Below are 13,440 nucleotides of genomic sequence, written 5' to 3'. Positions count from 1 at the left end.
TGTTTTTCACAGTCTTGGTTGACATCGGAATGGCGAGTAAATTCTGGCAAGCGACCCTGATGCTGCTCTTGGTAACTTGGCCGGAGAGCACGCGATGCAATGGACCTACTGGTTGGTCCAGATTTGTTCATCTTAAAATGTATCAATCGCATGCAACTCCTCACTTGTGTATCACTTGTGTCGTTAAAAATATGTATATATATATATATATATATATATATATATATATATATATATATATATATATATATATATATATATACACACACAATGAAATAAACTCATTTAATTCGGTGGTAAATGAATAGGTAAGTGAATAAATGAATAGGTCTTGCAGAGAGAGGGAGTTATTGTCAGTATGGGACTCAGTGGAAAAGAGGGATCCTCTTTAAACAAAGGTTGAACATTAATAAAATACGTGTTCATAGAAAAACATAGTGACACTGTACATCTGTATATGTTTTCTCTTGCAGTGGATCCTCCTGAGGACCTGGTGATATCAGACCTTGGTTATCTTGGCTATCTCAAGATTACATGGAGTCCCCCAGCCAGCGCCATCAATATGAAGTGCTCAAAACGATATCAGCTGGAGTACTTCAACACATACAGGAACAGCTGGACCGTAAGTGCTCACCATTTCATTGAAGTCTTACACAGAGTTTCTTAATTTGCCTAATCTCCAGACAGAATTGATCAATACTGCATGACATTATCTGCGATGTTCATGAAGCAATTAAAGGGATGCAATTCATTTCATACACACTTGGTATGAGATCCAGATGTGGAGATCCAGATTTAACAGTTCAATTAAATGATGTGTTTGCTGTCACTGTGGAAGCTGTTTCACTTCAAACAGCCCTGATTGAATATTTAATTATATAACAAGTATGTGGAAAAAATAAATAAATAAATGATGTATCCTTAAATTTATGAAATCCGCCACTTAATTCTTTTGCTGCATTCTTTTGTTCTGGAGCTTTACAACATTGAGTCACTGATTCAGTTCTGTAGAAACTGTACCAGGTTTATTATTTGGTCTGTTTGAAATCATTTAAATATCAGCATACATACTGTCCATTACAGTAGGGTGGAAAACTACGATAGCCATATCATTATGTAATACATAGAGCTATGATCGTCAGTCTTAAATGTGTTTCAATGTGAGAACAGGTTCAAGTAGTTTCAGTTTCATGCAACTTTCTTGATCACCTGCGAATATTCCAGTAATATTAATATTCCAGGGCATCCCTAAAAAAAGACTTTCCACTTTGTTGAAAATGGTTTTGAATGTATGGAAGAAGTCCCCTTTTAGCATTTTGTTAGTCAGTTTCTTTTTCTTTTTGGATGTATGTTGATTGAGCAGGAAAAAACACATTCATTGTTGGCATGATATTGACAGTTACTCACAATAATTGAATGCTTCAGTACATTATCTTCTCGAATGAACACCTGAAGCATAACATATCAACAATAACCAGCTTTGAATGCACGGCGTCAGGTTTCCCAGAATAATATCTCTCGTGGATATTCAAGATTGGGAAGCAACATTTATGTCCGAAGGCATCTCTGTTGAATCTTTGAGCGCAGTAAATATAAATACTGTAAATTGAATAAGAGGATTGTGTTTCTTCTGGATTGGCAGGCTGTCAGGACTGTTCGGCCGGAGTACAATGCCCAGTTTGATCTGATGAAAGAGGTGAGAGTGAGAGTGTACACCTTGCTGAGTAAACCCTGCATCAACGGTACTATTATCAAGAGCACGCGTTACATTGAACTGGTCCAGAAACCATCCAGCACAGGTCAGTGCTCGGGGTTTATAAATAGTGGCTTATACATCAGAATGAGATATTTGGAAAATGTATGATTTGTCATTGATTGGTTTTAATGACCTTTCTACCTCCAGGTGTTGTGGGAACTGCGGTCCAGGATTTTGTCTGTGTGTACCATAACAGGCAGTACCTGGAGTGCAACTGGGGAGTAAACCCAAAGATGCCTGCCAACTCTCAACAAAATCTGTATTTCTGGTATGTCATGGGCTCATCAAAGACATTTTTAGCCATTTCCTAGGAGGTCGGTGACACAATATATTTGGTCGAGAATTTAAAAATCCCCTGAGTGCCTTACTGCCAAGATCATGAGAAATCAAGGCAGTTGTCTTTTGAAGAATTAAGATGATGGTAATCAAACGTTGTCGACACCTCTCAACAGAGCAGAATAGATAGCACTCATTGAAGCAGTGTGTTATGTGATCTGTCTCTTTCCAAGGTACAATGGGCTGAAACAAGCAGAAGAATGCCCGAAATATCTTATTTCGAGTGGAACCAGGAGTGGCTGCAACTTCACAGGATACTCCCTCCCAGAGTTCACTGATATTAACTTCTGTGTGAACGGCTCTTCTCCTGAAGGAGCCCTGAAAACAACATTCTTCTCCTTGGAAATCCAAAACCACAGTATGTGAAGGCTCGCCTTTACATGCTAACTCAGTAACAGTATCGTGATTATTATCACCCTCAAGTTTTACACTGTGTTTGGTGTTATTACTTGCTCCACTGAGACCTCAGCGAAATATAGTTGTCTTCCTGTCACAATATGTCAAATGTTCATCATTGATTTATTGTTTAGTAAAGCCTGAAACCACAGAGAAGGTGCATCTGCAAACGGGTCCGGGCAAGCAGCTGGAACTGCACTGGGAAGGTCAAGCTGCGAGCATTCCCGGATCGTGTCTAGAATGGGAGGTGGAACACAAACAAGAGGGACCTGATGGGAAAATTGCTTCGGTACGTAATATGAGCATTTCTGCTTCAGGGTTTCGATGTATATTTTTCCACGTCTGTTGATTGTTCACCTGCAAGAGTGATACAAGTTATGCAGAATTAGATCAGACTGCTATGAGAGACATGTAAGCATTGAGGGAAGAGTCAAATAATCCCTAAACGGCAAGAGCAGGGTTTTTTTTTTTTAAGTGCAGAGTTATACGATTTACGTTATACAGATGAAATGCAAGAATAAGATTACATCTGTGTCTAGAAGCAGGCAGGTGTAACAGCCAACAAAAAAAAAATGCCGAGCCGGCAAAGAAGATGAGGTGGTATGAATAGGGACTGAGCAACAAGGGAAGTTAGAACAGATAAGGAGAGGAGGAGAGTGCAGGACAGGTGACACTAAGGGCAAAGCAGCATGACACACAAGAAGGAAAAAGACTAAACAAAACTCCAAGACATAACATTCATCATCATTTTGAGTTTTTGTTCTGATATCCAAGAGCAGTCTCAGGATTTCTTTGTGGAGATTGCTTTCGTTCCAAAACCTGCACTGGCGGTCATTTCCTTTAGTCATGCAAGGACCACAACACATGCACAACAGAACAGTAACAATAAAATACCTAAACACCACCATTATTACATTTATGAGGTGCAGGTTTTTTTGTTTTTTTTGTCCACTGCACTTCAAGAATGTTCTTTTTGGAAGTATTAAAGTTGAAATAGACTTAGCAGAACATTGTGTTTGTGATCATCAATAATAATCAGCTCTTTAGCTTTGATTTTGCCTCCAGTGTTCTGGGTCATTAGCTGCCAGATGTCTTTATTTCCCCGTTTGCTAATTTTGTGTGTGTGCAGTTTGGTGCTTTACAGCTAAAAAGGGCTGGCTGATGTTGTTAAAGGCTGAGTAGAGTGGGACTGAACCAAATGTGCCATAAAACCAAAACTAGCGAGATAAATGAAGAACGAAATGTTGATTAATGCATCTTAAAGTCAGTTCAGGCATTGGGCTGTGTGTGTGTTGACTCTATAACTCAAATGTGTATTCTAATCATTTCATTACTAATTTTGGGGATTGACAGAAGCAGATTTCCACCAAGCAGATGAGCCTCACTCTGCCCTCCGACCACGACGGTCAGAGACACTGCTTCAGGGTTCGGTCCAAGGTGAACAAGTATTGTGCCGACAAGAGCGTTTGGAGTGAGTGGAGTCCTCCAACATGCCACCCAGGTAATGATGCTTTCATTTACCGCAACATTGCAGTAAAACCAGTATTTTCTTTTCGTTATTACGAAAAAAACCTGAAAGTATAATTTTCAAAACAAATAAGTTTATTGAAACTTCATCGGATGTAGACGTTTTAACTCCATCAATGAGTTATCATGAGCTACACTAATTTTTGGAGTCCTTCCTGACAAACTCTGACGTCGTCATAAAACAGTAAGTTTAATTCTTTGTTTTTTATATATAGAGATATTTTAGGATATTGCAAAACTATAATACTACTTCATTGGTACAATATGGCATATTTATAGTTCAAATTGATTATTATCATCTGCATGCCTTGTGGTCTTAATTTTAGTTTGTTTTGCCTCATTCAGATTTTGTTTGATGGATAATATAAGACATATACAAATAAATAAATAGAAATCATAATTTGCACAAACTTTCTAATTCGTCCTTATTTGTTGTTTTATTTTACATATATATATATATATATATATATATATATATATATATATATATATATATATATATATATATACATATATATATATATATATATATATATATATATATATATATATATATATATATATATATATATATATATATATATATATATATCCTTTAGAGAGGATCTTGAACAAAATGTTATGTCATGATCATTTTGAGAGGTTTACATGATAGATGCAACCCCACAATTGTATGTTTACATAATATACAATTTTATTAATTTTAAATATATTTGAAAATGTGTACCACTTCAAGCACCATAAGACGGGTTGGTCCCTACATGTAAATCTATTTTTTTTTAATTATTATTATCTGAGTTTATGTTAAGTGTTGTAAAGTATGCACCTTTGGATGACACAGAAGACAAATATGACTTTGTTGCCCTTTATACCTGTATTTCAATCAAGAGAGACTTGTTTAGAGTTTAACACTAATTTATTACAATTGCATATCTTTGAACAGTGCAAAGCCAGTGGCGATTGGACTCCATCCTGACTTAAGATAAGCAAAGGGTAGTAATGCTGACATCTTCTAAGGCAGAATCCCCCCTGGGGTCCAGCCACTGGTGGTAGTGAAGAAGGGAGTTACTGTAACCCGATGATGAATGATGATCAGGCCTGAATGCTGACTGGAGGAGCCTGGAGTGAAGGAGGGTCATATCTGTTTGAACTGAAATGACACCTGACAGCAGCAGAGAGGAGAACCTATTTTAAAAGTTTTACAGCAATGTGATTGACTTACAGAAACAGCACACAATCTGATTGGTTCATTTTATGTACATGCCCCCAATCAGCTGATGGAGTAATATTGCTGTGAGAATTAAAGATTGAGATTATGAATGAACAAGAGTGTAAAGAGTGTCCACTAAACTTCCACTAAAGCTTAATTTTTAAGGTACTGGCTGATGAGTCTGATCAAACTATTTCTTATAATGTAATCTGAGTGTGTGTTGATTTCTGGGCCTCTAAGAAAAACAAACTGAAGCTGCCAGTTGGATTGCACTGATGTGCTGTACTGTATGCGTACTTGAAGGAAACAGTGTCTACTCACATTGTCCAAAAAGTAGAAGGAAAGGGGGGCTCCAGCAAGGTCAGTTAAGGTAAATGTTTATAAGCCACAGACAGTCTATTTGACCTAATTTACAAGTGTTGAAATGGGTCTCAGACATTCTCTATTCTTGTTAAAATCTCCCTTCGAATGTACACCAATGTTAAATTTACAAAGTCTTTGTTTTCATGTTTAGTGATTGTCTTTTCACCAAATGTATTTTTAATTCCTACTTACATCAACATGGAAGAAATGGACCTAAAGTATCTGTAGCTGTTGTTGTCATTCTGCTTTGAAGTGTCACAATGTTTTTGCAGAATGAAATGTTTGATCAAACTCTGCCGGTGTGAGTCTCCTTCATTGCCTCCAGGTAGTTGATACTGGTGTCCCACAAGGACCAGCATTAGGCCCCATGTTGTTTTCTGGAAATAAATGATATTTATTTTCTCACTAAACATTCTGTCTTCAAATTAATCTGCTTTTGATTCCGTTCTGACCTTTTTTTTTAATCAATTTAACAATTTCTTAACTAAAAAAAAAAAAGGAATATGCATTTCACAAGAGCACAGATCTTTGATGTTGATCTGTGGATACTCTGTATCTGATACAGCACAACATCAGGGGTTTGGTTCAAAACTCATGAACTCTAATTGGGATGATTAAATATCTGTAATTTGTTGGCCGATCTCTTGTCAAAATGGGTCCAAAACCTCAATTGAAATGTCTAATAGGAAATGTTCTTATGAAGCTAACAAAATAGAAATGGGTCCAAATTACTTGATTTTTAAAATGTCCAAATAGGGTTCTTTTGGATATTGCGTTGATAATATTGTTGTTTTTGAAGATTTTGACTTGACATTGTCAGGTTCATTGATAGATGCTTTTATTGATGAAATAATATGTAAATAAACCTGACCTTGTGTGTGTGTTTGCTTTGTTTTAGAGAAGAAAGAAGTGGCACCTGAACCAGGATGGGACATGGTACCAATCTATGTATATATTGCTGTTGCCATCATCGCTATACTGGTGCTGTCGCTGTGTGTGGCGCTAGTGTAAGTAAATATATATATATATATATATATATATATATATATATATATATATATATATATACATATATGTATATATATATATATATATATATATATATATATATATATATATATATATATATATGTATATATATGTATATATATATATATATACATATATGTATATATATATATATATATATATACATATATGTATATATATATACATATATATACATATATGTATATATATATACATATATGTATATATATATACATATATGTATATATATACATATGTATATATATGTATATATATACATATATGTATATATGTATATATACGTATATGTATATATATATATATGTATATATGTATATATATAAGTATGTATATATGTATATATATAAGTATACATATATGTATATATATGTATATATGTATATGTATATATATGTATATATGTATATGTATATATATATGTATATATATACGTATATATATATATATATATATATATATATATATATATATATATATAGATATAGATAGATAGATAGATAGATATGTATACATATGTGTATACATATATATAGATATATATATACATATATAGATATATCAATATATCTATATATGTATCTGCCCCTCTGCCTCCCTGTTCCTTTTACCTTTCAGTCTCTCTCTCTGTCTTTTTTTCAGTCTCTCTTCTGAAATGAGAGACTGAAATGGGAAAAAAAGAAAAGAAACTGTAACAGTAAAAAAAAAAAAACAACAGTAGAGCGTTGTACACTATGTTGTCTCAAACATGAGGAAGAAATAAGGCAAATTTTCACAAAGTTTCATCTCATAGATATTCTTCAGAAGGACCCACAAAATCAGTGTTATCAATTACTATTTCAGTAGCGTAAACTGATTTAGATGATTGAAAAGATATTTTTGTTGATCATTGTCAACATTAGCCAACTACACATCATACCAGTTGGTGGCAGTAATACAACAAATTGTTGCTAACAGCCAGGTAGAAGAGGTAGAAGAAACAAGAACCCGGCCAATGAGTACATGAGAGAAGTTTTCTTCAGAGCTTTCTGTCATACATTTATTTAGGATTAGGGAATAAATATACTTAGATTTAGGAAAATATCTTGTTTTGGGTTGAATCAAACCCTTCCTGTCAGACACTTCTTTCAGACACACAATGAAATGAGGAGATTAGCTCACTGCAAAACTGTGTTTCTGTTTCAGGAGGATCTCAAGACAAGGGAAGAAGCCGGATTCTCTGCTCTCCAGCCTCTTTGCCAGGAATTCAGTCCTCTCGGTGACTGAGGCCTAAAAGAGAAGAAAACATGCACCTTCATTGCTCTCAAACACCACCTCTGTGGAATATTTTATTGTAGGATTGTTTTGTTGTAGGAAATATGATTTTAACTGGAATTGTCTGTTTACTTTTTGCCAACACACTTGCCAGCTGAGTTAACCAGAAGAGATGATTGTTTTTGTTCAGGAGAAATTTAGTTATTTTTTTGTTAAAGGGTTTCCTTTTTGCCTCAACTCTTGTCAAAGTGTTCAGAATTATTTTATAAGTCTAAGTCTGATATATCAGGGTAATATATGTTTGAAGTGTTTTTATACTTTGTCGTTACTGCACAATTCAAGGTTTTTATCACTTACAAAATGTAAAATTTGAAATACATAAAATGAACAAGATCACATGCAGCTTTCATGTTCTCATTTTGAGCCCTTACTGTTTTGTGTTTCCATATAGCTTGAAAATCATTTCAAATATGGTTCGACTGCTGTTACTTCAAGTTACTTCTCAGCAATGACCTGCGTGTATATTACTGTCTATCAGGGAAAGATAATACAATAATGTATTTACCAGAGTATACTGTTTAGTATGATTTTGGGGTGTATGGTTTACTTCATGTGGTTTTTTTATGAACAAAATGCCACTGGATATCAGAAGTGTTTTTTTTTCTAATTGATTGTCTTTCCTATTTTAAATAAAGCTGTTGAAGGCCCTATGAGTTGTAGTTTTATGAACTATGGATATTTAGTAGATACGAGGACTTCATGAAAGTATCTCACAGTGTTTGTTATCCATGGGCTGATGACAGCAGCTCAATGGGGAAATCTTCCCTTCCTTGAAAACTTACATCGCTGACATTAAAAGATTTGTATCGTCTGTTAACAGAAGAAAACATTTAGAGGTGATTTACTTCTTACAATAAAAAATGGTTCTGCATAACCTTGTCTGTCACGACTAAAACAGTTGAAAATATCATCGTTTTTTTTTTTTTGTATTTATGTCATAACATATTTGTATGAACAGGAACAATGATAACACTCTGCTGCACTAAGAATAATGGTTCTGTAGTTGTCGAGTCGCGTTTTCATAGAGTCTAAATATTTTTACAAAGTCAACCTTGATAACAGCTATGCACAACAACTATGATCTCAATTTCATACAGTTTTATTTGTATAAAATTCAATTTAAATAGTGCCTTGAAATCCCAAATAGTAGGCAGTGGCTCTCATTTATACTGCACAGTGGTCTGTCATTTCATTCAGTGAAGAGATACATCATTGATCTCCAGGTGTGACAACAGAAATATCATGCGTTTCCAATATTCTTCATATGCAAATAATAGTATTTGTCAACTGTGACTTGCAAGTAGACATAACTATCAGAGTAAGGTTCCATGTCACACAATGTTTTAAGATAACAAAATACTTATGCTTTCACAGTGTATTAGTAAGACTTTATTTTTGTGATAGTTCCGTTGCCCTCTGGTGTTCAAACAATTTATTGCATGCAACAGTTCTTAGATGAAATTACTGTCATTTATATTTTCAGCACATTCTCGTGGGATCTACAGATTAAATGATCGAGTACAACGTATTTTAATCATCTCTGTGCAGCTGTCTATGCCAATGTTTTACATCTAACGTTTGATATGGATATTTTAGCACATGTGAATGTGATGAAGTGAGTATGATGTCACAAGTCATATCGTCTCTTTCATTACCTTTATGTTTGGCATTTACTGTAGGAAGATTGAAAATAAAGAAATATGGACGCTTTGATTCAGTGGGCATTTATGTTTCTTTTTTTGTTCCTTGTTCTAAACAGACTACTTTATTCAGTTCATTGATTCAATCAATCGGCAGTGCAAGTGTACATGAATTAAATATAAACTTTCCACTGCATGATATTTTCTTTCATGTTGGGAAAGTAAGCATCTGGCTCCAGACTGACGTCGGTGTTTTAGTGTCTGATCCGACATTCATTGACATCCACAAGGTCAGTCATGCAGCTGACAGCTTCCCACACCAGGTCGTCTCCTTCGCACCTGACTGTCCATGTGCATGTGTGGGTGTCCATAGTTGTGTTCTTCTATGATTCAAAAACATGAAACACACACACACACACACACACACACACACACACACACACACACACACACACACACACACACACACACACACACACACACACACACACACACACACACACACACACACACACACACACACTGATAGTCCTCATTTTTGTGTCATGGATGAATTAGAACTGCCCAGATTATTTGAATGCAACCTCTGACTGCTGCTCCTGCATGCCTGACAAAGTAACAAAACAGAAGATGGCTCAAGAAGTGATTTGACTGTGTTGTAATCACACAATGTTGTGGCAGCATGTGAGTTTAACTGGACCCAGGGGGCTGCGGGGCAGCAGAACCGTGATAGTGGAGGAGAAATGAGCAACTTTCTTCAGGTTAATATGTAATTTTGGTGGAGCCAAGCTTGGCAGAGGATTGGTCGGCGGGTAAATGTATAGCTCATTTTCATTCCATTTATCTGCTTCGCTAGTCTGCAGAGGACGTCCACTGCTGAGCATCACAGGAGAAGCTGGACAACTTCAGGTTTGCATTCATGATTGGATAGCTTGCATTTCTAGTACAACTCTACAAAAATGTATCACTCTGACCCTTGATTCCCTCCTCAGGCGCACAGATGTCATTGCCCATCTTGGTCTCTGTCCCCTGGGTTCAGTAACTGGAATCTGTCCCTGCAGAGTGAAAAAGTGCAGGGCCTGGCTGGTTACTGCACCTAGGGGCCAGGCTTCTCTCCAAAGGACACATTATGTTCACTGCAAACACACTTCACTGCGTTGACATTTGCAAATTGTTTGTGACTAAGTGTGTTGCTTGGAACACACTCAACAGCATCAGGTATCATCATGTTTGACTAAGTGTGTTGCTTGGAACACACTTAGTCCACACGCAAATCCCTTACTTACTTTGGTTTTGTTTTTCGCTGCTGACAAACGGTAAGAGCTGTGCTAACCTAACCCTCTGCAGCAGAAGGAAACACTGTGGTCACATCCAAAGTATTCAGAGATTAGTGCAAGTCGCTGCACAGGTGCACAATCGTTCTAAACATCACTGCTTGAAAAATGTGTACATGAATAATAAGTATATAATAAGTTAATACTTTTATATATATATGTTTGATATTCATCATTTTGAGTTTGTGTTTCAGGCCAGTCTAACGTTCTGCTGATAGAGATTTGAAAGCACCAGACGTTGTGTTTTCAAATCTGTATCAGGACAAACTTAAAGGTGGCGTAAAGCCATGTTTGAATGCAAGCGTAGACCTTATGTGCAAAAAAACAACATGATTGCGACATTATTTATATGATACAAACGGTATATATTTTCACTTTTTCCTTTCTTGTAGAGCATTCTGAAAAGAGTCAGATAAACACCCCACATATTTTCGCGGGATCAACATTTTCTGTTTAACATGCTACAGATTGATATTTCAACAGCAGCAGGTATCATCATGTTTGCCCATTCGTTGGAGGAGGAAGTTAGACTCACGGTGCTGGTGGTGGGAGCAAAAACAAGCCTGCGTTCCAAATCGCATACTTTTTACTGAGAGTACGTACCGCAGCTGCCCTGATGTTACAAAGTACGCACTGTTGCATGCTGTATCCGCTCAGTTGGGACACACTACTTCATCTGAACATCGTACCTCGAACTTTGACCCTTTTTGCTTATACAGCCACCAAGTAAAGGAGTGTGGGTCAGAAGAGCCAGAAAAGCCTGTTGGCCTGGTATTTTTTGACATAATGCATAAATATTTATTTGGCATACTGGCGAGTGAACAGAAGAAGATCACAGGGCAAATGAGCACGGCCTTCTGTGAGACATTTTGTTTCAGTGCATATTCCTTTTTCCTGTGCAGCGGCAAGTAATGCAAGAAGAGCAGCAACTGTGTGGGTGTTGTGCTGAGATTGAAGACCTACTGGCATTTTGACCTTTACAATGTGCAAATAAGTGAAGTGAGGGAATAGTCTACAAAAATTCGGGGCCAAAGAAAACTTGTTCTGGGAAAACAGTTGCATATTATGTGTATCACCTGGTTTACTGTGGGCTTTTTTGTGTATCATGGAGAGAGGAAATGTTATTTTACTGGAGAATAAATGTTCCACAATGTGAAAGCATCTTTCACACTGTGCTCTCCAGTAAAGTCAACATGCTTCACATGTGTGTGGGAACAACAAAATAAATGTGATCACATCTGTGAAGTGTTTGAGATACTGCGTGTTCTGTTACCCAGTCACCTTTTAACACGTGACTCACCTTTAAAAGATTCCAGAGAGGTCACTGCTATTATAAGACAGCCATTGACCCAACACCTCACACACTCAACACACCACGTAACACTCCTCACAGGAGCCAGGTGTCAGATTCACATGGCAGAGGAATCCCGGTATCTTTTCCTTGGAGCTGCTGCTGCTGCTTTGGGTGTAAATAACGGCTTCGGTTTTCACACTGCAGCAGCTGGGGATATTGTTTATTTGCAGCGGTTCCTTTTCCAGAGAATATTTAACCAGCTGTTGAACTCCGGGGGGTAAAGAAAGTGCGGACCGGGAAACTTCACACCAGGCCGCTCATGTGTGCCAGTGCCTTCTGTTTGACACAACATAATAGAGATCTTTTCAAACTTGCTTTTTAAATTTTATTCACTTAAACAAAATCATGAATCCTTTTGACCTAAAAACTAAAAGGGAAGCTTCAAAATAAATTGTAGATATAGTCTACCTGGAAGTTGTAAAGTTTAACTGCAAAAATGTGTCTTAAAGTTTGCAATAAAATCTTTTATGTTGCTCATTATGTTTCCACCAAAGTGTCGTATTTTAACGCTGCAACGAGCTGCAAGCTCCCACACTAGGGGTGTCTCTTTAAATAGCTACGGGTGCTTTCCTCTGAGGAATGTGTGCTCTGGATGATGAAGGTGTTTAGCATCTTTGTCTCATTGCCATTTAGTCCACAAAAAAAACAAAAACAGGGCACCTCTGATACTCCACTCTGTAAAATTCAGCCCGAGGTCAGTTTGTGAGCCGCCGGCATCAGTGTGGCAGAATACCAAGTTTGAGTATTAAAAACAACATTCAATCACATTTCTAATACTCCCAAAACTACAATGGTTTATTCAGGATGTTCCTTCATGTAGAAATACTTTGTACACATTTACATTTTAGATTTGAGGCAAACTAGTGTGAGTTTGCAAACAAACTATAAACACTCGAGAGCTCTAGCATATATCTAATTTACAATTCTAACATCAGACGGCCCGGCATTACTAGATATGTTTTAGCTAGAACACACGGAAGGGGAACTTCAGGTTTTTCAATAGTTATAAAGTGTATGCCATAAATACATCAACAACAAGCTTGTCCTCGTGAAATGCTATGAAAAGAATACAAAATAAAAAATGAAATGTGGAGATCAGTCAATCCCTTGAAATGTTCAGTCAATGCACATTCAGGTCTGTGCTCAGAATCTACCGTCCCGCC

The 13,440-nt window shown here is 36.5% G+C and overlaps 2 protein-coding genes across 2 annotated transcripts in view; one reads left to right on the top strand and one right to left on the bottom strand.

Annotated features, from left to right (window-relative positions):
* Nucleotides 1-29: 29 nt before the first annotated feature.
* Nucleotides 30-6,599, top strand: il13ra2 (interleukin 13 receptor, alpha 2). The gene is made up of 8 exons (XM_068601180.1): nt 30-111; nt 474-622; nt 1,643-1,799; nt 1,904-2,024; nt 2,266-2,450; nt 2,623-2,777; nt 3,842-3,989; nt 6,487-6,599. Exons 1-8 carry the CDS (start codon nt 30-32, stop codon nt 6,597-6,599), a joined length of 1,110 nt encoding a protein of 369 aa, XP_068457281.1.
* A 5,980-nt stretch (nt 6,600-12,579) lies between these two features.
* The window catches only part of LOC137802634 (transmembrane protein 47-like), a 7,974-nt gene continuing 7,113 nt past the window's right edge, over nt 12,580-13,440 (bottom strand). The window contains exon 3 of the mRNA XM_068600655.1: nt 12,580-13,440. This exon is cut by the window's right edge and continues 579 nt beyond it. The gene's annotated coding sequence lies outside the window, so the exon portion shown is untranslated.

The sequence above is a fragment of the Clinocottus analis genome, unplaced genomic scaffold (genome assembly GCF_023055335.1).
Source record: "Clinocottus analis isolate CAN_PGR_092001 unplaced genomic scaffold, fCliAna1.0.p SCAF_5, whole genome shotgun sequence".
Lineage (NCBI taxonomy): Eukaryota > Metazoa > Chordata > Actinopteri > Perciformes > Cottidae > Clinocottus > Clinocottus analis.
This window is presented reverse-complemented; position numbering and strand designations above follow the sequence as displayed.